Here is a 27,091-nt window from a genome sequence, read left to right as displayed (position 1 = left end):
AAAAAACCCCAGTCATATCTTCTCAAGCTCCTAAGAAAGAGAGCCCAGTTACCATGTTGAAAGAAGGAGAACACAAAATAATGCCTAAAGCTGATAGATTTTAATTCAGATTAGGTTTTATTAGTTTTATTGTTAATGTGTGGAGATATCAAGGCAAGTAAATAAATTTATTGGTGAAGAGTTTCTTAAATGAAATAAACTGTCAGGAGAACCATGCTGTGAGTCAGCATTTGACACATTGAAAATCTGAGCCCTAAGTTATACGAAATAAACAAGCAAAAGCGCCAATAACAACTTTTATCATTTTAGTAAAGAAAAAAAATTGAATTTAGCTTCAGAGGACTTGATTGAGATCCACTCACGGAAGTGACCACTCTCTGTCACCATCTCTGTGTATCCTTCATGTATAGGGAGGTTTGGTTCATTTAGCCCAGATCCTCAACCCAGCTGAATTCGTAGCACATGTCACCAAGGGAAAGAGTGTCTATGCTTTTGCTAGAAAAGGCAGTTTATACATTTCAAGACAAGGCAAGATTCATTTGAAGACCATTTTTCTTCCCAAGCACGACGGAGCTCACCCTCTGTGCCAGTCACTGTGCACATCCCCAAGTCCCAGCGACTTATGACTCTGTGGGGCAGTGGAGCACTTACACAGATTATATAAATGTAACATTGCAAGGGTGAGGACAGGATAATGTGCAAAATGTTTCATAAATGCTAATGTTGAGTGGAAATACATAGTGAAGGACAGCAGTTAGTCATTTTTCTGAACTCTGGTTCTTATGGTCAATTTTGGTTCTAATGGCATCTAATGTTTACACACTATTGCTGTTCCTGATGGTCAGATTTATATCAGTGCTTTATTTCTCACATAGGGTAAGAATTTCTAAGGGGAGATTTGGATTTTCCATGCTGAGGTGAAATGTTCATCAGTAAATGACTTTTACTTCCCGTGACAATAATTGCAGCCCTCAGTGTTGGGCTATGAGCTGCACTAGTTGAACTGTTACCAGCTGTCTGTGTGACGATGGCCAGTTCTTGCAATCCCTTAAAACCATGGCTTGAAAACACTATATGAATATGAATAAAGCAATACAGAAGCACATCACAGATTTCTTATGCTTCGATTCTACAATGATGTGAATGCTTACACTGTGCCAAAATTTAGTGAGTGATTTTTTTACACATAAAAAGAAGGGCTCCAGATATCCTTTTCTCAGTGAAGTTGTTTGCCTGGCAATTTTACCCTATCATATACCTTCTGTTTATAGTTGTCTTCTGTCTTGTACCCAAGACGGAGCTGATTTTAGGCTAAAACTATGTGTATGTCATCTGAAATACTTTCAGATATATTAGAGGCAAGACATGATTTAAGAGTAAAATATTAGCCACCATAGTAATACGGATCTGATTTCATGCACTCATGAAAAAGGAATGTGCCAAAATATATTTCAGCACACAAGCTGTATTTAAAGTGACCACAGTGTCATTATAGAAATAGTCTTCATATGCCAGCCCTGTATGGAACATTATGTCCAGGACAGAGCTGGTTACTGTGTCACTTATTTTTTTCCCCCTCAAATGAATGAGTAAATTCAGTGTTTATGAAACAGGAGCTGGCAGGAGGGTGAAGACCTGTGTTTATCCTTAGGTGGTGGTTTTAACTCACACAGCCCAAATCTTCACTACCAGCTCTGCTCTGGGATCTCAGAACAAACTGACACCAATGACAAATGCCAGGGAGGGGTGACCTGGTGTGAGTCTGGCAGAGGCCATGTGTGAAAGAGATATGTGATAGATAGCATAACTGTTTTTTGAAAATTTTTTTCTGGTATATAATTTACTTAACATGAATCCCCTTTTCATTAGCCTTCAAGGCATCAGGTTAAAAAAGGCAACTTTTGTATATTATTGCAGCACAACAAACTGGAAAAAAAATGAAATGCCTTCAAAACTGTGATGAAATTTAATACGATTTGAAAGTTAATATGGTTTTGGCTTTCAAGGTTCCAAAGTTATATGAACTCCTACTCAGTTTTACTAATCCACAAGACAGAAGCTCCAGCTCCACTTTTCAAATTTGAGTTTAAAAATAAGTTTTATGATTTTTTTCCTACACTATAAAAATACCACCTGAAACTACTTGCTCTATCTACACATTAAATGGCCAATTTTAAGTGACTCAAAATGCTATAGGAAAATAATAATATCCTCAGGCATTGCAATTGCAAACTCAACCCTATAATTAAATCAAAATGAAGGTAGAACACATGTACTAATTTATGGGGTCAAGTAGGTTTCTTTCATCAAAGTCTTATGTACTTACTGGGAAGAGGACAATGGGCACAGTTAGTGTTACTGCCACAAGGACTGCCAGGCGAACCATGAGAAGAGGGATGTCGAATGTATACACTTTGCTGTAGGCATGAAGTAATTCATCTTCAACTTCTCCTACAACAGGAAAAAGAGAATGAACCCGCTTGGTGTTGTCAAATCAGCACAGGTCACTTATGGCAACATTTTATAGAGAGAACACAGAACAGAGGAAAAGACCTAGGCCTGGGACTCCAGGCACCTCTGGTCTTGCCTCTGAGCTCATTAGCTATGCAACCTTCATTCAAATGAACAAAGAGGTCCTGAAGCTGATAACGTTGCAGAAGCTATAATACAAAATAAAGAGCCTCTCAAGCTCATTTACATTGTGATAAATCTATCTCCGCTGTACAGAAGCAATTACAAATCAGACAGAGACCAAGGTGCTCTTGTTGACGGGGATGAGAGACCCAAGCCCCACATCTTGTCTCTCCCAGCCTACCACCTCCCCTGCCACTACCTGCACAGCCACTCCTGATGCAGGTTACAAACCCAGTGTGTAAACTCTAGGATGAATGATTGCTACCATTTTTTCAAGCTCAACAACTATGACTCCATCACCACACTAAAACAGATATTTTTGGGCTCTTTCAAGTTTTTGCCTGTCTTATGAAACTCATTAAAATAAGTATAAGTAACGTGCAGGGATAAATTAGTATAATTTTTAGACGGTCTCCCAGTGGGTACTACTCTAAGACGAAGATGCTGCCCTACTTGAAAACACATTCATTCAGGATTCCAAACACAAATAACAAGAAAATATTTATGGAATCAAGCGTAGTTGGATTTTCACCTCAAGATCAGACAAAAAGGAGTGAAAATACCTTCAGTAGTATTGACCTCGTCATTCATTATTTCACAACCGGCAAAAAGTTAATGCCCAATCTAAAGCACATGTTTGGTTAATAGTCAAATATTAGTCAAATAGAAAAAAAATCTAAGCAAATGGTGGCCTACTCCTGAATCTTTTCCTCCACAATTTGTCATACATGCAATTCAATTTACCAAGTCAGTGAGAAAAAAAATTAAGTTAAAAACTTTAAAAGGAGGTTTATACAAAAATATATTTATATTGATACACTGATTCATGTAAACATATGCTACTAGGTCAATATGTGATTCCATGAAATCTGTTTATGTGGCCACACTTCAGAGAAGGAGTACAATCCTACTCCCTTTGTGAACTGTTAAGATGCCAGAGAGGAAATGTTGCAGGCATAATTTAATGTGGCCATAGTCACTTTTTTTTGGTAGTGCATTCTTAGATTGAAGGAAATTCTGTCATGTCCTCTTTCTTAGGAAACCATTTAGTATAACAAAATAGAATGGGATATGTCAGAAATTTTACCTAAAGTCCCAAGCTCCCAGATTGGACTTGACTGGTAAAGAGGAGGCAAATTCAAACTTGAGGACCTGGCAGTTTCCCTGCTATTTGTGTGGCAGTTAATAATTCCATCAAAGGAGCTTTATCACATGCAAGTGGATTCATTCTCATCACTTGTAGCCTGAGTTGGACTATGGAGTCTAGCCAGAGAAATATCATCTATCCCTAAAGGAAAATAATTTTGTTTGAGGGATATTTTTTATAAAATAGGTGTTAATTCACAAATTGTTGTAACTTGTTAGCCAGGCTGAATCAGGCCCCATTTCCTCAGGTCAAGTGACAAAACTAAAATAGTATATTAATTGAATATGTGTCATCTATAGATCATGCTTATAGAAGGCAATTTTTAAAAATCTTACCTACCCAGGTCAAGGACCAGCCTAACAAGGATTTGCATATAGAGAATGACTTTCAGAGTGACCTACCATAGAAAGTTAGGTAACCAAAGAGGGCGGCAAGCAGGTACATGACAAGCATCCCCGTGATGGAAATATTTGACACTGTTTGCATTTTTCTCCGCGACCGACTGGAAAAAGAAAGCACACCAAGCTTTGTTTTTTAAACTCACACAAAAAAAATCACTTTTCAAAATGAAAATAATAATAAAAAAGTATATCTATATTGCTCATCGTGAAGACATATTTAGTACATAAACTTATAGCTGATTTAAATTTGTCTTAGAGAGCTAATGAGGATTCATTTCCATTTTTCTTAAACACTAGTCCTTCAGTCTTAAAAACAACCATTTCCCTAGAAGAGGAACAGTCTATTACACATCGGTCAGTAAGCCTGCCCACTGAATAAGAATATAATTAACATAAAGATCAAACAGGCTCCTAACATAGAAAGCTTTTGCATTTCATAATGAGATGACTTTAGATGAGGAAAAGAACCTAGTAGAGTCAGCAAAGTACTACTGCCAGGAGTCCAGACTACCGGGAATCCTGACATTGTTACCTGAAAAGCTTCTGGAAACCATTCTAGAGGGAACCTGGCTGCCAAAGATCAATTGTCAGGCTTCTGGAGTAACTGCTACATGTAATTTTCAAAGTAAATCAAAGACATCAAAATACTTGAAAGTGTTCTGAAAATTTTTTATGAGGTAAATCAGAATTTATGGGGAAAGTTTTGCTATTTAGTGAGAATGAAGACTGAGGTTACTGATGTCTAGATTAAAGAAGTTGAGAATTATTATATAATACCCTCCCTTAAAGGAAAGAGGAAAACAGCTATAATGAGTTCATATCCTTTGTTCCCAAGCAAATATCAACAACTTCAAAGGGAAAAGAATACAAATGAACCATAGACCATCAGCTGGAAGAAACAAGATTTTCTAGCCAGTGACTCTATTGTACAAATAAGACAACAAAGGACAGATATTGACACATCTCTTGTAATGAATGTGTTCTAGACAAGGGTTAGGTGCTGACTATAAATGACATCAGTGGCTTATCGAGGCTGCCCCTAACCATAAGTTTTGGTCGTCATGGGTGTTTTCATTTCTAGTCCAGCTGACATCATTTCTTCCCAACAAAATTCAAATTTAAATTCCCAACACCTGCCAAAATTATTACAACCATCGACTCCTTGTCCACCTGCCATGAACCCCTCCCCTGAACCATTATGGTGGAGAGAAAGGAGAGAAAGAAGATAAGGTAGTGCTGTGGTGGGCTGATTCCCGCCTTTCTGATTAAAGCATGTTACTGAGGAGTGGATAGAGTACATATTTTCTCTGAAGAGGAAGCTATAAACTGTGTTTCCTGTTAAAGAATCTTTGAACATATGAGCAGAATTTCAAAGCAAATTAGAATGCTAAAATGATGGCTGCCTTACTCTTTAAGTTCACTGTAGATGGGAAGGACCTCAGGGTGGCATACAAAAGCAAATACTAGGATAGGAATTGCATAGGCCGTCTGAAAAACAAAGACAACACCACGTGTTTAGCATTCCAACATAGATGGTGATCTCAGGCCATCTCAGTTTATTGAATAAAAACTTAGAAAACACATAACTGTACTCATTAGAAGCCCGGACCACTCACTTACCCGGGAGTTGAATACAAAGTATTTGGGTTCACACTTGTCATCACTATGAGCTTCATATTCTACTCCACTGTCATGAAGAGAGCCCTTGGCCTGGTTCTCATCCAGCCCTGCAGGATTGCGGTGGGTGTAATCCATCATAAAGTTCACATCAGAACTCTCAGAGTTGTTGGGTAACATTACCACATGCATTGGAAGCGTGTTGTTGAATGACAGATTTCCAACACTGTGATCCAAAACAGGTAGAGGGCAGGGTATTTGGAATTTCTTGTAAATCACCTAGACTCAGTCATTAAAAAAGAAAAAAAAATCAGCTTTTTGAGAAAAAACAATGAAATAAGAATCCATATGTGTGGCTTATAGGGTGGGGGATGAGGGAACTCAGTTAGGGATTCCTTTTAGACTAATGGACAAAGTAAACTTCCTCTAGCCTCTGTTCTAAGGGAAGAGTTGGAGCTGTGATTGGCAGCCCTGCCTCTTAGAGTTAACAGGACAATATTTTGCAAGAATCCTTCCCACCCTCTTTCATGCCCTTCCATGAGAAAGATGATCATTTCCTTATTTCTTCAAACTAAGGTGACATGGGTCTTCAAAACTTTTTTTCCTTCTCCTTTACCTCTTTGGGGAAATGCTTTATAAATTTTGGCATTCATGATAGTGCAAGAAATTCCCTCTTTTGTAAGGGGCCTAGAGAGGAGGATTTCTTCTTTAATCCCACTGTGCTTGTCCTCTCTTAGTGGGTGGAATATGTAAGAGAGAATGGCTGATTCATGTGAATATGGCTATAGCCTTCTTGTTTCTCTTCTGGGACTCTCCTCTACTGTTCTAAATGCCAGATTATTGTCATGTTCCTGCTTGAAGTTTTCCTTTTTTCCCCATATATAACCAGTGTGCCTAGACCAAACCATTAGTAGTAGCTTAGATATTCTACCTCAACTATCTTTAAATCGTAGCTGCTCTTTTTTTGTTCTAAATTAGTCCACAAGAAAATCACTTGTGATACAAGAACTATTTCATGTTAGTGAAGTGCTTGAACAAAATGAGGACACTAATTTAGGCACAAAAAAACTCATGCTAACCAACCTACAAGGATCATGTCATCACATCACTTACCACACTAACAAAAAACACCATGCAGGTAAGAGAAAATCCACTGGTATAGCCAAGATAACCTAGAAATTAGAAGAAGCATTTTGGAAGGTGAATATGGCATCTACAATTAGCTAACCTATTTAAATGTGAAATAAAAATAAAAATATTTCCAGTTAGAAAATATCTTTACCTAAATTTTTAAGGAGCGAAAGTGGAAGAATAATTCCAACAGACACAAATATGATGAGGTAGTTGCCATTGAGGTACCATTCTCTAGAAGTGAGAGACAAGGATATTAGAATCAGAAAAGACCAAGTAGAATGAGTCACTTGATGTCACAGAGGGAACATAAGACATACCCAGTATTTTCTTCAAGTCCCATGAATGCTCTGATTACTTCAGGTAGTTCATATTTAATGATAAAGAGGTAGCTTGACATTGCTAAAATGGAAAATGTGACAGCTTAATGGTGTGGACAGTACTGAAGTCACATGCAAGCAAGTTATGACATTTGGGATATGTAAGATGAACATCTAATCCCCCAAATGGAAAAAAAAGTCATTGTGTATTTGGCACTGCTTCCAAGTTCTCTTCCAAGATAGACATTTGACCTTCCAGCTCTTTCAGGTGGACCTTTATTAACAGTATCAGGGCTGATTCTGTGTTAAATGCTGCTCCAAAGTTTACAGTGAAGCTGCAGTTCTAAGGTTCTGCCCTCATTAATTATAAATCAACATAGCCCATACTCAGTGTGCCTGTGTTAGTGTCTATAACTTGGGCAGTAGTCTGGCAACAAAAGGCATGGGCCAGCTGAGAGATGGCAGAATCAAAGGGCAGATCTGCAGAGTCAATACATCCCCTATGGTTTTCTGCAGATGGGCACCAATCTAGTCCTCCGGGGCCTGTCTGAGGAGTACACAAAGTCTCAGACCACTTATTGTCAGAACCAAAGGCTTCCTGGATTGATAAAAGAATACAAGAGATGACAGCTTCTCTCCATCTTTGTCAAAGAAGTTTTTTTTTCCCCCTCTTTATCTTACTCTCCTTTTGGCTAACTAAGGAATTATATAAAGTGGCAAAATTTCATGAGCATCTAGGTAAGTGATACATGAATGATTATCTACTCTTGTGAAAGATTTCTTGATGAAATCTACAAGCCTTCTCCCTGAAAAAATGAATATGTATTCATATGCATAACATTACAATTTTGCCTACAATTGTAAATATTTATGCATCATGCCTTTTTCAAGCCCACCCATTTGGTGAAGGATAACATTAATTTGTTGACACATGGCCAAAAGATTCAGTTAAAAATAGAACTCACAAATTTTACATGAAAACTTTAAGTGTGTCCTACATCCTTCTAGTGAATTTTTGCTAACAGGCACTTTAAAACACATACTTAAACTGTAAATTAAACTACTGAGTTTAAAAATATTTTCTTCACTTCATATGAAAGTAACAGTGATGATAATAATTCCCCACATTGGTTAGTTCTGCACATTACTTCATTTGATCATCTGAAAAGCCCTGTGAGATGACAAGATATATGTTGTTATTCTCATTCCACTGATGAAGATATAAAAACTCCGAGATGTTAAGTTGACATGTCCACAATCACACAGCTTGAAAAGGATGGACTACATCTAAAACAGAAGGGCTGGTGCTTCTTCTGTACTGTCAAAGTGAAATGATTTTTACAATAGCGGATGTACCTTCTGTACACATTATTTGGTTAATCTTTGCAAAGACCTTGGCTAAAGCTAAATCTTACAGAGTGTGAACACAGGAGATATTTCTGATTAGCTGGCTCGGTGAGGTACCATTCAATGTTACAGCTATTAATTGCTGGTTTTCAGTGATGTCAGTGATGTTAACATGTTTGGTCTTCAAAAATTCAGAATGATCCAGACATTAATCTGTTAATGTGAAAACATCTGCAGTAAATGTTAATTTTTTAGGGGATTGAGAAAATTAAATGTTCTAAATGTAGAGTTGTTAAATAGATAAATACAAGTGATTTCTCTTATGCCAAATATCAACTAATCAAATAAAGTAAACCAAAGTGAGAGCATTATTTCTGGGGTGATGTTATGATATTTCACCTTACTCCGTTAAAGTCACGCCTCTTACATGTGTGAGGCTTGACTGAGAGACCGCTTTATACTTTATTCCATTATTTAGAAGCGTAGTAGTGGCTATGCTTTGAACCACAGCTGAGGTGCTGCCACTCAACTTCTTGAGCCCAGGGTTAATTATGCTTATGCCTGGTTATTTCAGTTGTTAAATTAGACCAACTATAAGGCAATCCTATGAAATGCTCGATACTTTAAACCTTGATAAGGCTGAGAGTTTGAAACAAATGTAAAGTGGTCTATTTGTTGGGATTTGGGGGGCTAATATGCATATGGCTCCAAATCAGTAAAATGAATGAGACAATTCTGATATTACTGTCAAATTCTACCCAAGATTGTAGTCTTAACATATAAAAAATTTTTTAACACAAATCATAAGATATGGCTGAATTTTATTTATCTGCTTACCAACTATCCATTATCAGGGTGAGTATAGTTAGATAGAGTACTAAAGAAATTTCTGCATTCCAGAAATCCTTGATAACTCCAGTGAATTTATTTATTAAAATGGGTTGCCTGTTTGCAAGATCTCTGTGCAAGTGTATTTACTGTAGCATTTTTATAACAGTGAAAAATTAGAAACCAACTGTTCATCAATAAGGATACTGTAAACAAATTATGGCACATTTGTGTAATGGAAACCTCAAAAATCATTAAAAAGAATAACATGCAAATATATTCAAGTTATATTGTTAAATTTAAAAAGAAAGCTGAAAATTCGTATCATAAGATGATCCAATAATAACAATATTCAATGTATTTGTTGAATTAGGCATAGGGGAAAACCTATGAGTAGTTATTTCTGAGGATGACTGACATAAACTTTTCTTGGTAATTTATATATTTATGTAGTGTTTTAGTTTTTCACAATCATCATATATGTATTTTATAATTTTTTAAATGCCTATTTAAAAAATAATTCAGGCAGCTCCAGAGACATGGATATGGAAGCAGAGAACCAGGGAGGAGAGAAGCATATACGGAACACTTATTATGTGCCATATGTTACCTTATTTCATCCTCACAATAGCCTTTGTAAGGTAATTTTTATACATGAAAAAATTAGACAAAGGAGTACGGTGATCTTCCCAAGTTCACAGATAGTGACAGAAACAGACTCAAATTCAGGTCCATCAGACTCCAAAAGCTTATTCTCTACTCAAGTGTTTTAAAATATGCTTTAGAAAACAGTAACATACCAGATACAAACAGGACCATGAGAGCCCAGAGGAACTAGTATTTACCAGTCTAGAGGAGCAATAGACCAGGTGAGCAGAGTGAGAGAGAAAATGTGTGTGTGTGTGTGTGTGTGTGTGTGTGTTAGGGTTGGAGGACTTTGAGAGACAGTCAAGGGGAGAAAATAGCCTGTGAAAAGAAGGCATGGATGATTTTTAAAAATATTAAAATAGTACTGTTAGGGGAATAAATATAATTTGTTATGGTTTGACACAGGACATGTAGGGTATAGATGATGGGTAAATTGATAGATAGATAGATAGATAGATAGATAGATAGATAGATAGATAGATAGATAGATAGATAGATAGATGATAGATAGATAGATATGGGCATTGCTAGGAAAGGTTTAGAAAGATTGAGCAGAAGAACTAGACGAAGATCTTGTGTCAGTCCAATGAGTTTAAGTTTTGCCTTGAAAATAATAAGGGCATGCTGAAGAATTTTATGCACGACAAAAGTAGAAACAGACTCAAATCTGAGAAAGTTTATCTGGAGAACAAATTAGAGTTTATCTGAGAGCAGGGGAAACTCAAGCCAGGAAGACCAGTTAGAAGACTACTGCAATAGTCTGAGCTATAAATGGTGATCATCTGTGGTCATGAGGACGGACAGAGAGGAGAGGTTCAAGAGATAAGTAAGAGATCAAATGAACAGACTTTGCCATTTGATTGGACATGCAGAGTTGGGGAAAAGGAAACATTTACGCTGACATCCAGATTTCTGCCCTCAGAAACTGGATGACTGCTGGTGGTATTCACTGAGAAAAGAAAGATCAGAGAAATAGAATAGCAGGTTTAGGGACTGGGTAGGAGGTGAGGGAGTAAGTGTCACTATGTGGGGAGACGGCTGGGGCCATGTGCCAGGAAGCAGCCGGCAGGACATCTGAAATATGGGTTTGGATGCCTTCTGAGGGCCAAAGACACAACAGAAACAGTATGAAGCTGGTGGGCAAACACACCAACGAGAGAACATTGTTAAAAAATATATATATTTCTAGGTCCTACACTGGAAATGATAATTCAGTGGGAATTATAAGAATCCATAGAATCAACAAACCGGGGTTTATAGTGCATTTGATGCCTAGCCAGACTTTTGCCTTAGTAAACTTCCAGAGACACTGTCTAGTGGGCTGGCTGAGTGCAGGCTGCGTTTCAAGGACCACAGCATTTGGCTATGTTCCCCCAGACACCCACTTTTCAGTTTTGTAAAACAAACTCAGTCACATATAGAAAACGTCAACTGTTTTGTCAATGACAGATATAAGCACAAATTCTTCAAATTTTAAGAGTAATAATTCATGCTGTAATAACATTAAAAATCAAGAAAGCTTATATTTTTACATTTTAATTCTAGAATTCAATTGCCAGGGCTTTATATGTTATTTCATTCTTAGATATTGCTGTTTTTAATTAAAGCAGGACACAAACCTATTTAAGAAACTATCATTTTAAAATTTAAGAACTATAAGTAGCAATTTTTCTGTATCTAAAGTGCCTGTTCATTGCCATGTTTTCTTATTTATAAGTTAAAATTTAAAACTATAAGTAGCAATTTTTCTGTATCTAAAGTGCCTGTTCATTGCCATAAGTTTTCTTATTTATTGAACATGCTATAGAAAGTTTACGTGATCCATTGAAAAGTGTATCCCCTTACCTCCAATGTTCTGCATTGTAATGGAAACAAAAGCTCCAATTTTTCCCGGCCATCCAAATGCCTTTTCTCCTAATTTTTCATAAATCAAAGACCCTACAATCAAAGATAAAATAGCCTTGTTAAAGAGATTGTTTTAATGACTAAAATATTTTTGTCATATAATTCCATGCTGGAGTCTCAAACATGTAAATAAACATCATATAGAAATTATAAGCCCAAAAGATGCAACCTCAAAAACCAATAAGCAATATATCAAAATGTTCTCCAAACAAGAATCAATGGTTTTATTTATTTTAGCTGCATGTAGCAAGTCAAAACAGTTATTTCTATCATATATCAGAAATTTCTTTTTTCTATTTGTCTTGAACCTGAGCCAGTTGACTTTCACTCCTGCCTGTCACTTGCCCAAACAACTATAAACACTGAGAGATCGTGTCACTGGGCTCAGAAGAAAATGAAATGTGAAACTGACTATAATCATCCTAAGGTTATGAAGCAACAGACTGAAATACTCTTTTATGAGAATTAAAATAGAATGTGTTGGACTCAAGTGGTAGCATACCTCCTTCCTTGGCTGTTTTTAATAAAAGGTGAACTGAATACAGTGATAATATTGCCACAGCAAGCAGCATGATTCTGCAAAGGGAAGAGAGAGTAGGTAATAAAGTTTCTACAATAAATAAAATGTAATTATGTTAGATGTTACAATAAAGGATCACATTAATCTTTTCAATCATCAGCTTTCCAAAAGTATGTGGATGTGGGGGAGGCTGAGAAATTCTTTTCAGAACTCTACACATATCCTTTAAAGTCGTAGAAATAGAATTTGCTATATTTTACGTATCTGAAGTCCCTAACTTTTTTTTAATGTTACCCAGTTGTAGAATCTGGTTCATAACTTAGATGCTAAATGTATAGCAACATTAGCAAATGCTACATCTACTTACTTAGCACATGGGAATATGTACATCATATTTGCATGATATTCACATCAACACTTAGAATTGAAGGGCTATTCAATAGCCTGACTAAACCTTAATCTGAAATCTAGGAATCCAAAGGCGAAAGCATGCAGTCTGAGCTGCATTACTGCTGATCCTGTGCATTAGATTACAAAGTACTTTGTAAGACAGAGGGGCAGGCAGTTGCATATATAATAGAGAAAGCAGAGAAAGCTAAGGATGGGGCACGGAAGTTCCTTTTTTTTTTTTTTTTTTTTGCATTCAGAGTCATTTCTGGTGTTAGGACCCCCACATGCATGTATGGTTTCTTTATGTTTATACCGATTGGTATTTTTCCAAATCCAAGATTTGGAGCACAAAAATAAGAATGTTGATAGAAGCATCTACATAACAAATGGAGGAGCAATGCTACCTTTTACCTGGAATTCAGAAAAAAAATCTTTATCTTTGTTTATTTTTTAAAAATACACTTTCCCCACAATTGATCTAATCCCTTGGTAATTCCCAATGAAATCAATACTACAAATGTACATTTGGACCATGAATTATAAATTTTATAACCCCTGTAACTATGTTGCACTCTTATTTTCCATAGAGTATATTTGCCAGAACTGTCTAACCAATGACTTATTCCTATATTTTTCCATATGCCTTAAGAACTTAACTGTTTTTAAGGAATAATGTAATTCAGATCATATAATTTTGTTCCCTGGAAAAATAATGAGCATTCCCTGTATTCTAAACATGTACTTTCTCTGGCAGAAAATACTAAGAGTAAAACCAATAAAATACTGTGTCACTTGCTATAAATTAAGAGAGAAAGCTTAATCCAGTCTGTGCTACTTAGACACACAAAACACACCCCATGATGTTTAGTGATTTAATTGTTCTGACCAAATTCATCTGCTAAGTGTTTAGAAGCCTAAAATGAGGCCCTCATTTTAAAAAGTGGAACATTCTTCTCTCATGAAGATGATCTATGACTGTGGGATTGGGGGAAGTTTTTCCTATTTCTATTCATCAGTGATCTGTAACTTCCTAATTCATTTTAATGGTATGTATAATTAATAAGGAAAGGCAGCTTTTTTGTCTTAGAGGTAATGCACATTACAAAAGCATACAAATATATGACTACATACATAGCTATTAAAATTCAGATTATTAAAATCCTAGTTTATTTCAAAACATGGCTTATATAAAAGTAAAGTTGATATAAAAACTCGTTCAGCTGAAGAATATTATACATAAAAGAGTTCAATCAAAGCACTAACACAATACAAATATTTATAGTCCTGATTCTTAGCCCTCAAATAGCTGTGTGATTACTAATCATATGTGATATTCAGAACATAAACAGCACATATTTGTGATATAAATGTTGCATTCTTAGACAGTTATTTAACTCTCTAGCATCGCATTTGGGATTAGGATCTGTGTCCACAGTGGTGCCTAACATCAGACTTTATTCTTGTGAAGAATTCCACTGCTTCCAACTATATCTTGGAAAATGCCAGGCTGTACATGATGCACATAAACGTCTGTTGTTGTCTGTCATAGACAGTGCAGTATCCACCCTACAGGTCAACTACCAGATGCTGCTACCCTTAGGCAGCATTTGAACAAGTTTGGTGAAAGTACGTAGATTTAGGAATAAGGTTTGGTCACTCAACAAATATTGCCTGTACCAGGCACTGCTCTAGGTTTGAAGGTAGAGACATTGGTGAGTAAAAACAGACATGGGCTCAACTTTCTAGAGCTTATAGTCCAGCAAGGGGGACAGATATTAACCAAATGAATCAGACAAATGGCACTAAAACGTTAAAACTGTGGTGAGTGTTATGATAAGGTGATTTGCCCCAGTCATGGAGATCAGGGCGCGCAGTATTCAGGTGAGACTGAACTGACATATGAGGAGTTAACTAGATGAAGAAGGAGGAGAAGAGGGATCCAAGACCATGTGCAAAGGTCCAATGGTGAGAGGGAATGTGGCATCTTCATGGGATGGAGAGAAGGCTATTGTGCCCAGTGTATCTGTCGCACAGGGGCACAGGGAATGGGACATAAGGTAGGCAAGGGCATGCAGGGCTCTTAGGCTTGGTTGCTTCTTTCCTAAGAATGAGATAAAATCAGATTTGCTTCTGGGAAACATCTTTTTGGTTGCTAAACACCAAATTATTTCAAGTATTTACTGAATAACAAAATTCTTCTGGTGAGGCTGCTCCAGCACTTTGGTTGATTGAGCACATACACTTTCTGCCGTTGGGTTAGGGATGGTTGGGTGACCAAGTGCCATGATTAGCCTCCTCTGAGTTTTTCCTCAGGTTGCAGTTCTATCTAAAAGCCAGAGGAATTCACTAATACTTTCTCAGATCCTTCACGTTCACAAAGATCAAACTTGAGATTGTTAATTGAAAAAGCCACCAGGTATGCATGGACTTCATCACCAAATGTAGACATATACATTCACTTACATAAAAAGTATGATCCCTGTGTTGGCCATGGCATAGGACAAGCCCAGGATCCCACTGCCCATGATGGCATTACTCAGGTTAAATGAAGACATTCCAAAGGAAGTGGTTCCGGGATGCTTGAAAAAGAAGGGATGTATTATAAGCAAACATTTGCCAAAGGGCATACCTTTAGGGGTTATCCTTATTCTCACATTATCTGCAGATTACAGTCCAAAATTGAAGACTAAGATAACATTACAGGAGTAAAGCCATTACTCAACATCAATAAAAGCATGTAATTTTCAACGGAATGCAGTGCTTGGTTTCAGCAGAGGCCTCAGTAAAAATACAAATTACAAGGGGAGTCACATAAAGAAGGGAAAACATGTATGATTGCAGATTACCTTTGGATTAGAATGATTTCCCCCCAAAACACATAAGTTTCATAAATGATTTATGCAGCCATATGGCGAACAGGAAAAAACAAGCCCTTATTCCAGTAAGAGCCTGAATAAACACAGAATGTGCTGATCAAGGCTTGGAAAATTTCAGTCACATTGTTTTCCCACAGAGACCTAGGTAGATCAGACACCCTCAGTCCCATTTATTGCCTGAAAGCATAGATTCACTTACGTGTTCATCAGCATAATCTGCCAGCTTCTTTTTCCCCAAAAATCCATTTGTCAGGAATTTCTGACTTTCAGCGTCTTCATTAGCAAATTGACTGAACACACACACACACAAATAAGAAAGTGAAAACATCTAAATATATGCTCTGAATCATATGTATGTTTCAGGTGATCTAAGTAACTGAATCAGAGGAGGGGAAATAAGACACCCCAATTTTCTTTTCCTCCTTCACACTAACGGTCATTCCAGACCATCAATTGAGTTCCATTTACAACTATACTTTGGGATGGAAGAAGGATGTTACAAAGGAAGGAAATATTATTTTTAGTCAAAAAATTGTTTATACCACATTTCCTCTTTCTCACATTAGCTATGCAAGAGATTACAACTAATTGTGTTCCCATTTAGAGCCCTTCCAAAGAAAGAGTACAGGGTTATGACAGAATTTTCTGAACTACTACCATACCATAATCAGATGATTTTATTAATTCAACAAATATTTATTAAATGCCTAGGCACTGTGATCCTTATCTCATCTGATGTTCAAAATATCCCTATAGGGAACTGTGGCTCAGAAAGGTGAAGCAGCAGGCCCATACCCACCCATACCCAGGGGGAGACCCCATTCTCCCCCTGGCATCAAGCAGTCCCAGGCAGGGCCCTGTAGCTGGTATTTTCTTTCTTTTTTTTTTTTTTTGGTACAATCATTTATAAATATATCTCTTACTGGAAAGTAATTCAGTGGTAGCTGTGTGTTGTGTTGGTTGTTTCTGTGTGTGCGTATGTGTTTTAATTACTCTCAAAATGTACATGGATTATTAACAGATAATGAATGAAACTAAGGAAATTATTAAAGCAATTCAATGAATTGGCAAAAGAGTTGGGAGGGAAAGAAAACTTTAAGATGTCACTATCCACAGAGCGTTGTGATTCTGGTTTTCTTGGACACAGGCTAGAAGATGTACAACTTGGTTATAGAGCTGTGCTGGTCAGCTCCTGCAGTTACAAGCCAGGGCCTTTGAGGCTACGGACCTAGGACCAGCCACATTTCCAAGAGGCTCAATTAATAAGGCCTACTGCTGCCATTGCATTTTTATACTGCAAAATGTCACAGACTTTTTAGTTGTTTTTATATAAAATGCTCGACTATGTATGATTTTAAAAGTGCTTTCAAATTGATGGGTTGAAAATTTTAGGACATTTCCTACATGAAAAGAAAGATAAAGAAAGATAAAATAATTGAAGATTGTTCTATTAATATAATCCTAGAGGCCAGGCACAGTGGCTGACGCCTGTAATCCCAGCACTTTGGGAGGCCGAGGTGGGTGGATAACTTGAGGTCAGGAGTTCAAGACCAGCCTGGCCAACATGGTGAAACTTCGTCTCTACTAGAAATACAAAAAGTTAGCTGAGTGTGGTGGCAGGTGCCTGTAATCCCAGCTACTCAGGAGGCTGAAGCAGGAGAATCGCTTGAACCTGGGAGGCAGAGGTTGCAGTGAGCCGAGATTGCACCATTGCACTCCAGCATGGGCCACAAGAGTGAAACTCTGTCTGTCTCAATAAATAAATAAATAAACCTTAGAAATAAAATAGAAAATAATTATTGTAGGAGATCTGTACAAGCTATTTTTTATAACAGAAGCTAATCCTGAAAATAATCTGGAGAGGAAAGAGGATGACAGGGTTACTTTTTGAGAATAGAAAACAGTATGAGATGTAGATAGAAACAGCACACGAAACCACAAAGTTGTATGTGCTTTTCTAGAACTCAAGGCATAAATAGCTCTGAGTACGCAAGTTAAGAACATTTCCTAGCCTTCTCCCCATATTTCTCCCAGAAAGCACAATGCCCTCAGTTGTTGCCTCTTTCCATTTCCATTCACCCCCCACCCACTGCCCACCACTCTTTTGTGGTTTACATTAATGGCCTGTAATTAATGTACCTGCTATGTGAAGACTGGTACATAATGTTCACAGTTGGAGACTGAGATGACAGGATACAATGAAGCCTAAAATGGGCCTGAGGACTATAAAAACAAAAGTGCCACCTAGAATTTAAACTCTGGAATCTTTATTTTAATCAATAAACTAAAATCTGTATTCCATAGTAGTTTTTAAAATTGAGAATTTGAAAGTAAACAGATTTTCTTTCTTTGAGGCATTTGCATGTTCTTATTTTGGCATGAGATGAGTTGTAGTCATTTAACATGCCAAGATTGTATAAAATAGATGAGAAATGTCCCCAGTATGTTAAATGTTTTGATACCAAACCCAGCATGTATTGAAAACACAAGTATAATGATCACAAATAAATACATTATGTTGAATTTCTCAAAAATTTACATTTAAGGGTTCAATCCAAACCACACATAGATAAAACCCATCTCTTTAAACTGATTTTAAAAACTGCAAAATGATGTCCTATGTTTAAGCCAGGAGATAAAAGGTAAGTCACTGTGAGTGGTTCGGAACACATTGCATGAAGCTTAAGAAAAGCATTCATGCTCTTTCTACTCTGGCTTTTGAGGATCAAGTGGAAAGACACTATGACAGTTCTTAGGAGGGTGTCCCCTTTAACTCTGTCAACCTCGGCAGAGCTCATATTTGTGTGCGTGCCTTTCAGAAACATCCTCAGGTTTGAATCAGTTTACTAAGGGTAATGCAGTGAAGGAGAAGTAATAAAAAAGTATTGAATGTCATCTATATTCTGGGCACCCATCTCATCCTTGAAAAGCAGCTGTTGGTTTGCCATTTTACATTTTCCACTGAAGCTCAAAGAGGACAAACAGCTTCTCTAAAGTCAGGCAACTACTCTGCAGACTCCAAAGCCCTGTCTTCTGCCACCCTAGTGTTTCTTCAAGGATCACCTAATTTAGAAAATGCTATAATTTACATCTCAGTGGCCTCTCCAGTCCGACATCCCTAAAGTTCATTGCACTGAGCTACTTGAAGGAAGAACAGTACTTTCTCCTGATGGATTTTCCTGGGTGTTGTAAATAAAATGAGAAGTCTTTGTTTGAGCACAATATTCTCTATTTCACGCCTAGATTTGGTCAAAAATTCCCTTCTGAGCATCTTAAATCATGTACAATTTGATATAACATTTTGTGGGGAATCAATTGACTTATCAAATAACTATTGTGCACTCACTATGCACCAGACAATGTGGCAGGTGGTGGGACCACAGAGGCCATTAACCTGTAGTAGTGGCGTAATTAACATCTGCACAGGGAGAGGGTACACGAAGGAGGGGCAGTCACTTCTACATGGGGGAGTAGAGTAATTTGGAAAAGGCTGCATAGGAGACCTGACGTTGAGCTGATTCTTGAAGGATGAGAGGTGTCAACACGGAGAAAGGGGGAGCAGGTGACTGATTCCAGGCAGTTGGAGCAGAATAAGTGAAGGCAACAAGTAACAAATAGGGAGAGGGCAAAAAACAGGACAGGAGGGGCAGGTCAAGAACAGATCACAAAGGACCTTACGCGCCCAGCAGTGTGTAATCTACTTTCTCTTATGGCTATTGGAGAGGTGCAGAAGGGCTTTATCTAAGGATGGAAATTGATTCAATTTGCAATTGTAAGAGATTGCTCTTGCAGGAGTGTAGAGGGCTAGACAGAGGAGAGCAAAATGTAAGACAGGGAGAGAAATCAGGGCTCTCTCCCTGTCTCACATTTAATGTAGGCCTAACGTAAGACCACAGTATAATGGGTACAGAAAAGTAGGTGTATTTGAAGCATTAATAAGGTCAAACCAACTGGATATGACTGACAGTTGGCTATGTGGGTCAAAGTTTACACCTAGGGGCTTTTGAGTGAGTTGCTGCATGATAGCAGTGATTTTCACTAGGATGGGGATTACTAGAGGAGGAGCAGGTTTTGGAGGGAAAGATAGGAGTTCAGTATTAGACATTACAGGTTTAACTTTATAAATGAGGCAATTCAGACACAGTAGTGGTCCAGTAGAGACGTGCAGTAGACATTCAGATATAATTATCTGAAATTCAGTAGAGAAACTTAACAGGCTGGGTATATGGCATATATTTGGAGGGTGAGGCCATAATAGTTGTGAGTGAGCTTGCCCAGAGGATACTTTTAGAGAGAAAAGAATCCCTACAGAAACCAGGAGGTGTAGCAACATTCAAAGAGGAATCTGAGAAAGATAAGAGGAGCAATAGGCTAAAATAATTAAAATTATTACACATTATTAATGGAGACAAGGACATTGTAACCTCAATTCTAAATCAGTCACAAAAGAGATTGACATTATCACTGTATTTCAGGACCAGGGAATTGATGTGCTAGCATCAATATCATTGTTATCTCAAATTTACCTGTAATAAATCCAGTTCTTCCCATCAAGACCCTGTTTTCCATGTCCACATCCTGTCTTATTTTTCCATGGAACATAGTAATTTTTAACCCCATACCTGCTCATTGCTGCCTTTTCTGAATTTCCTATCCCGATGTAGCTATCTGGAGCACTTTCTCCACTGCTGCTCTCATCATCTGGTTCGATGTTGACATTTCTCAGTTCCATGGGATCCATTTGAGCTGTCAGCGCTTTCTTGTCCACACACAAGCCCCTTCAGTGTAAATAATATACTGTACCTTCAGCTTAAGGTTCTTCCACTTTGTGTTGATGTTCAGAACACTCTGTTCTGCAAACAGAACACAACATACATCATTATAATTTTATTTAAATGAAATAAGTGAATATGAATCATCTACATTTTGTATGCTCTCTGTAAAAGGGAGGAAGGAAAGAAACTCCTGAAAACTTTACATAAGCAAATCGTGAAATGTTCCTTTACCCAATACAAGAAAGGAAAAAATGGAAGAGAAGAAAGGAAATTACTAATAATTGCTAAATTAGCAGATATTTATAGAGTGCCTATGTATAATGAAAATGGCAGGTTTTACTAGTCACTATGGAAAAAAAAAGTCTTAAGACATGGCAGCAGTCTTCAAGGAAATTTAGGTATTTGTGAGTGGGATACATGTGTTAAAAGAAAGGAAGACAAAAGTAAATTGTTGACAAAGGAAGGTCTACAAAGGCAGAATCTACCAGTGTCTCTACTAGCAATAACTAGAAAGAAAATTACTGCTTTAATTTAATTGGACATGAAAGAATTACCACCACCAAATGCTTGATAATATGCAACATAGGTGAGGATCAAGTTTAGGAAGTAACTTTCTAGGCACTTGGATCCTGAAGCCAAAGTTAAGAACAGTAACAAAAGAAAGTTCAGATTTGCCTCTGGGTCAGCATCACTCATCATCTGTGTCAAATTAAAATGTATTTTAACAACAAAGAGATCTAGATTTTAGCCTCTGCTCTGCCTTTAATTCATTGGATCTCAGCAGAAGTCATTTAACATTTGGGGACCTCATTTTCCTCAATTATATAGTGAAAAGGGGTGGACTGGCATTGTGTTTTTGAAAAATGTCTTGAATCTACTATATGTAGTTGATATAATTTCTTCTGAAATTCTTACCATTAGATTCATTCAATTATTGTTGAACCATCATATTAGGAGAAACACTATCATTCTTGAAAAGTGTGGTCATGACATGTGCAATACCCATTTGATAAGGAAATCTTGAGCAGAGAAACTAACATAAAAATTGCTCCAGAAGTCACAAAATCTGCTATTCCTCTGACAAACAGAAACTACCACATGGGAATACCTCCACAACCCAGAGCTATGGCAGTAATTTTTTGAAAGGCAACTCACACTTGAGAAAAGTTCACATCCTCAAATTACATAAAAAACATAAATTACCTCAAAACATAAAAAACACACATGGAAACTCACTAGTAAGAGTGCCAGTAGGCACAAGAAATGATAAAATTCACATCTAAGGAACTACAAATAACAAAGCAATTTAAAAGGGACTTTTACATTAAATTAATAAAAAGAAAGACATTTTGAAAGAAAACATTCAAAATAAGAGAATAACTTTCACAGAATAAAAACATTATAAAGGAATATAAAAGGAGAACAGCCTGTTGCAAAAAGAGTCAAAAAAAGGAATTCTTTAAAAAAAGAAAAAAATAGAATCATTGAAATTAAAAAAAACTCAGCTGAAGGAAGACTTATAAAATTGAAAGACAGATCTGTGGAAATCACTCAAATTATAGCACGAAGAGATTAAAAAAAGAAAAATATAAATAGAAAGAAGTTAAGAGGAATGGGGAAAAAATAAGAATTACAAGTTCAAATATACACTGATAGTCATTCCAATATAGAGAATTGTGAGACTAGGGTGAGACAAAACAGAAAGGGATAATGGCAGAGAATTGTCTAGAAATAAAGAAAGCAGTTCTCAGAATTTAAAAAAATAGCACACAGTGTTTTAAGCAGGAGGAACAAAAATGAAACTATTATTAACATAAGGCAGCCTAAGTGTATATACATAAAAGATGAAAAGAAGCCGGTTAAAAGCTAAGAGAGAATAGAAGTAAGACATGCATATGGTTAAAAGAAAAAAAAAGGAAACTCACTAAATGAGTACAAAGGTTTTCCTCACTCTTCACACAGTACCAGTCTCACTTCCCAGCAGCAACCACTATTGACGGTTTCTGTTTTTAGCTTGTTATTTAAAATTAGCCATTCTAGATCTGAATAATTCACTAAAGTTTTTTTGACTTGGTTTACTGATTTTAGACTGGTTACCCATAAAAAATAAGGACATTAGCATACTTTTTCTTTCCTTCCTTCTCCTACACTCCTAATTATTTTAGTTAATAAAATACTTTTACAATTTGAGAATCATAATATTTTCATCTTATTCTGTGAAACAAGTGTCATAACTCGCCTGTAGGTTGTTTCTAAACATGGAAAACCAATAAGCAGCAATTACAGTATTATCACTGTATAAATAGTATGCCCTAAAGACAAAGTGGTGTATTTGACTACATAATAAGTGAAATATAATTCTATATTACCAAAACTTTGAAAGCAAATTTTCTATGCTCTTTCTCATTCTGAATGGCTTCCTCCTCCAACCTCTGAGTCTTGCTTAGCCGCTAGTTTCTTGAACGGCATTCTATCTTCTTTCTTCAGTTTATTTTGCATTATGCTAAAATAATGCCTTGAATAACTTTTTTCACACAATGAGCCTATGTCTGTAAATAGAATTTCTGAGTTGCTTCATGTTGGAAAATGTCTTTATTTTGCCTTCAAACTTTGTTAATTGTTTGAATTCTAGATTCAGAAGCATTTTCCTTCAGAATATTGAAGAAACTTCTCTCTTTTAGCTTCTATTGATGAGTCTGGCTCTTATTTCTTTATAGATAATTTATCGATGTTTTTCTGTGGATTTCAGAATTTTTATCCTTATCCTTTCATCACGACGTGACTAGATGTGAGTCGCTTTTAAAATTCATCATACTCAGCATGCAGACGGCCCATTCAATCAAAAGGCTTGTGTCTTTCTTCTATAGAAGACACATTTTCTAAAAATAAAAAAAAGTTCTACTATTTAAAAAAACTATTTCTTCCCCTTTGTTTACTCCTGAAACTTTTATTAATCAGGTATTGGACCTCTTGATCCATATTGCTAAGCTTTTCTGTTTATGTTCGATCTGTTCATCTTACTGCTCGATGTTCAGGAATATTTCCTCAATGTCACATCCAAAATAACAAATTTCACCTTCAGCTATATCCGTTTCATTTTTCAACTTGTCAGCTATTTTTCTCAATCACGCTCTTAATTTCTAATAATTTGCTCTTATCCTCTTTCTCTTTTTTCATATCACTTTTTTTGTTTTATGGATACTATATTTTCTCAGATTTTTCTAAGGATATTGATGTGAGGTTTTCAGAAGTTCCTTTTGTTCCATAAATTATATGTTTCTTCTGAAGTTAGTTATTCTGTTTGTTCCCTTTGGTCCTTCTCTTCCATGCTGCTCATTTTCCTTAGTTTCAAGTGTTCCTAGCTTATCTGTTCATATTTGTGAATGACAGAGCGCATTGATTAGCTTGGACAGCTGGTACTCAGAGCTTCTCTGAAATTGTGTGGGCCCATTTCACTGATGGGCTGCTCCCTTGTAGGTTCTGTGTAAGTGGCTTTTCTGCTGCTTATCTGTGGGAGGAGCATCCCACTCCTAGACACAGCTGCCACTCTAGGAGCAGTTACTCCGGGGGTGAAGCATTTTAATGTATCTTCTTTTTGGTAGAGCTTCCATTCCTGCTTGTTATACCTCTTTGTCTGCAGTAGAGGCCCTAATACTTATCCTAGCATCCTCCCTTGAGCTTTCTTTACAGATTGGATCACAGCTTTATCTTATAGTCAAAAATGGTATCCCAAACAGACCATGATGTCTAAACTGAGGTTCCTTGGTGGATACCTGATCACTGGTTGCCCATGATCTATGCCTCCTCTTTGTCTATATCGACTTAACTTGAAGCTACTGCAGGGCTCCCTATGGGAAAAGCACACTTATCTTGGTTCCTTTTCTCTTAGATTTTCCAACCCTATCTTCTTTCTGCCTTCTAGGAATTCTCAAAAATTTCTATTTGCTGATGACACCACTATTGCTTTTCACAGTTTTTGTGGTTTGTCTTTTTAAAAATATGTGACATTTCATTGCTTGACTTCCTTAAAGCTAGATCCTAAGCCCCATTCTTCCAGTCCACTCCCAAGACTTCATATAACGTGATGGTTAATTTTATATGTCATTGTGGCTGCGTCAAAGGATGGGAAGATAGCAAGTAAAACTTTATTTTGGGGTGTGTCTGTGAGGGTGTTTCTGGAAAAGATTACCATTTGAATCAATAGACTGAGTAAAAAAGGTCCACTCTCACCACTGAAGGTGAGCATCCTCCAAACACTCCAGGTTCCAGATAGAACAAAAAGGCAGAGGAAGGGCAAATTTACTGTCTCTGTTTGAGCTAGGACATCCATCTTCTCCTGCCTTCTCCTGCCCTTGAACATTGGAGCTCCTGCTTCCCAGACCTCATAATTCTGATACTTATACCAGCAACATCCTGTTTCTTAGCCTTTAGCCTCAGATTAAATTATACCACCAGCTTTCCTGGTTCTCCAGCTTGCAGATGCTGTACTTTGAGATCTCTTGGCTCCATAATCATGAAAGCCAATTCCCATTATAAATGTAATCTTATATCTATATACATCTATACCTGTCTGTCTATTTATCTCCAGTTGGTTCTGTTTCTCTGGAGAACTCTGACGAATACATATACCAAAGACTTCTCAAGTTACATCAGCCTAGGCTTCTCCTGGGAACTCAAGTTCCATGTGTCCAGGGGCCTAAATGTCATCTATATATCTCAAAGGCAGTTTAAATTCAATGTGTTCAAAGTCTAACTTGTGATAGGCCCTCTTCTTCCAATGTTTCCATTCCAAAGAATGTTGTCACCATTTATCCAATTATTCATGTCAAAAGCATAAGAGCCTTCTATTATAAATTTTTCTTTCTTACCCTCCACATCCAGTTCTTTACAAAGTCTGATTGACTTTTACAATAAACTGAAGTATTTCTCAAGTTAGTCTTTTTCTCTTCATTTCTTTCACCTTCACTCTTGTCCAAGCTACCATCATGTCTACTGTAAAAATCTCCTAATTGATCTTCAATTCTCTTTTGCCTCCCCTAACCACCCCCACCATTCATTCTTTACCCAATATCCAGAGTGATCTTTGAAACATAACAGCAACAACACAGATCATATCATTTATTTGCTTAAAACCCTTTAATGTCTTCCCTTTACTCTGAGGATAAAGTCCAAAATTCTCAACATGCCTGGTAAGATTCTGCCTGGTCCACCCACCTCTCTGGTCTCATCTCCTTCCACACTCTCCTCACCTTAGTGTTCCAGCTACACTAGTCTTTCCATTCCAGAAATCCACCGTGTTCTCTACATCTCAGGTCATTTGCACATGTGGGTCACAGTGACTGGCATGCTCCCCTCCCTCCTCCACTCCATCCTTAATTTATCCAGCCCCTCTAGGGGGCCATAGCAGTGTCTTTCATAGTATCCAACTTAGTCTGGGGGATCAGGGAAGGCTTCTCTGAGGAAGGAGCAGCAGGGCTGAGATCTTTGCTGCTGTAAGTATACATGTCTGCAGTCCAAAAGCTTCAGTTAAAGTCTGTTCTACTTTGTATATTAATAGGAACCTCATTCATTTCATTTGCATTAAGCCATGCTAATCCCAGAATTTTTTAAAAAAAGATATATCAGACACTCATATGGCACTTACCACATGCCAGCCACTGTTTTAAGGCCTTACGTCTATCAATTCTTCAGAGCGGTCCTCTGAGGTGAGTACAATTTTTTTTCTTATTCCCATTGTACAGATGAGGTAATGGAGGCACCAAGTTGAGTGGCCTTCATGCTATGCCACCTTTGTATTGCCATCTCTACTACAGAGAACTAAAGCCTAATCAGGGAACAGGAACTATGGCTTTGGCAGTAAGCGAAACTGCATTAACTAACTTCTGACTTTTCCGTTTTCTATGAAATGAAGGTAATATTATTTACCACAAAGCAGTGTTGTGAGAATTTAAATGAGATAATGAGTGTCAAAGTTTGGCCTATAGTAGGCCTTCAATAAATTTAGATCTGTTTTCTCTCTTCCAGTAATCAGAATTGAATTGATGTCTTTATCTAGCTGCAAACATACATAATATTTCATATGCATAATTAGACACTTACAAAAGAGGGCTTCACAGTTCTCAAAACTCTCACAAACATTGTGAGTGAGGTAGATGCCCCTTCACAAATGAACAAATTAAGACCTAATTTTATGCTGTTTTAGCATATACAAAATATTTATTGGGATGAGCACAGTGGCTCACACCTGTAATCCCAGAGCTTTGGGAGGCTGAGGAGGGTCTATCTCCTGAGGTCAGGAGTTTGAGACCAGCCTGCCCAACATGGCAAAGCTCCATCTCTCCTAAAAATACAAAAATTAGCTGGGCATGGTGGCGCATGCCTGTAGTCCCAGTTAATCTCCTGAGGCAGGAGAATGGTTTGAACCCGGGGTCGGAGGTTGCAGTGAGCTGAGATTGCACCACTGCATTCCAGCCTGGGCGACGAAGACTCCATCTCAAAAAAAAATGTATTCTATTTTTGCCTTGGCCAAGGGAGCTCTCACAAAAGTTGGGA

General features: G+C 37.2%; 1 protein-coding gene across 2 annotated transcripts in view; it reads right to left on the bottom strand.

Annotated features, from left to right (window-relative positions):
- The window catches only part of SLC38A4 (solute carrier family 38 member 4), a 61,376-nt gene that overhangs the window by 7,949 nt on the left and 26,336 nt on the right, over nucleotides 1-27,091 (bottom strand). For both annotated transcript variants that reach the window (XM_004053005.5, XM_019038683.4), the window contains exons 2-13: nucleotides 20,387-20,617; nucleotides 15,964-16,054; nucleotides 15,352-15,467; nucleotides 12,481-12,554; nucleotides 11,919-12,011; nucleotides 7,251-7,332; nucleotides 7,082-7,164; nucleotides 6,913-6,971; nucleotides 5,803-6,078; nucleotides 5,591-5,670; nucleotides 4,183-4,283; nucleotides 2,327-2,451 (exon numbers count right to left, since the gene is read on the bottom strand). In XM_004053005.5, coding sequence (XP_004053053.1) covers nucleotides 2,327-2,451; nucleotides 4,183-4,283; nucleotides 5,591-5,670; nucleotides 5,803-6,078; nucleotides 6,913-6,971; nucleotides 7,082-7,164; nucleotides 7,251-7,332; nucleotides 11,919-12,011; nucleotides 12,481-12,554; nucleotides 15,352-15,467; nucleotides 15,964-16,054; nucleotides 20,387-20,505 — 1,299 coding nt within the window. In that variant the 5' untranslated portion in view covers nucleotides 20,506-20,617. The remainder of the gene's footprint in view (nucleotides 1-2,326; nucleotides 2,452-4,182; nucleotides 4,284-5,590; nucleotides 5,671-5,802; nucleotides 6,079-6,912; nucleotides 6,972-7,081; nucleotides 7,165-7,250; nucleotides 7,333-11,918; nucleotides 12,012-12,480; nucleotides 12,555-15,351; nucleotides 15,468-15,963; nucleotides 16,055-20,386; nucleotides 20,618-27,091) is intronic.

This window comes from Gorilla gorilla, chromosome 10 (assembly GCF_029281585.2).
Source record: "Gorilla gorilla gorilla isolate KB3781 chromosome 10, NHGRI_mGorGor1-v2.1_pri, whole genome shotgun sequence".
NCBI lineage: Eukaryota > Metazoa > Chordata > Mammalia > Primates > Hominidae > Gorilla > Gorilla gorilla.
The sequence above is the reverse complement of the archived record's forward strand: the minus strand, read 5'-3'. Positions and strand labels throughout refer to the sequence as shown.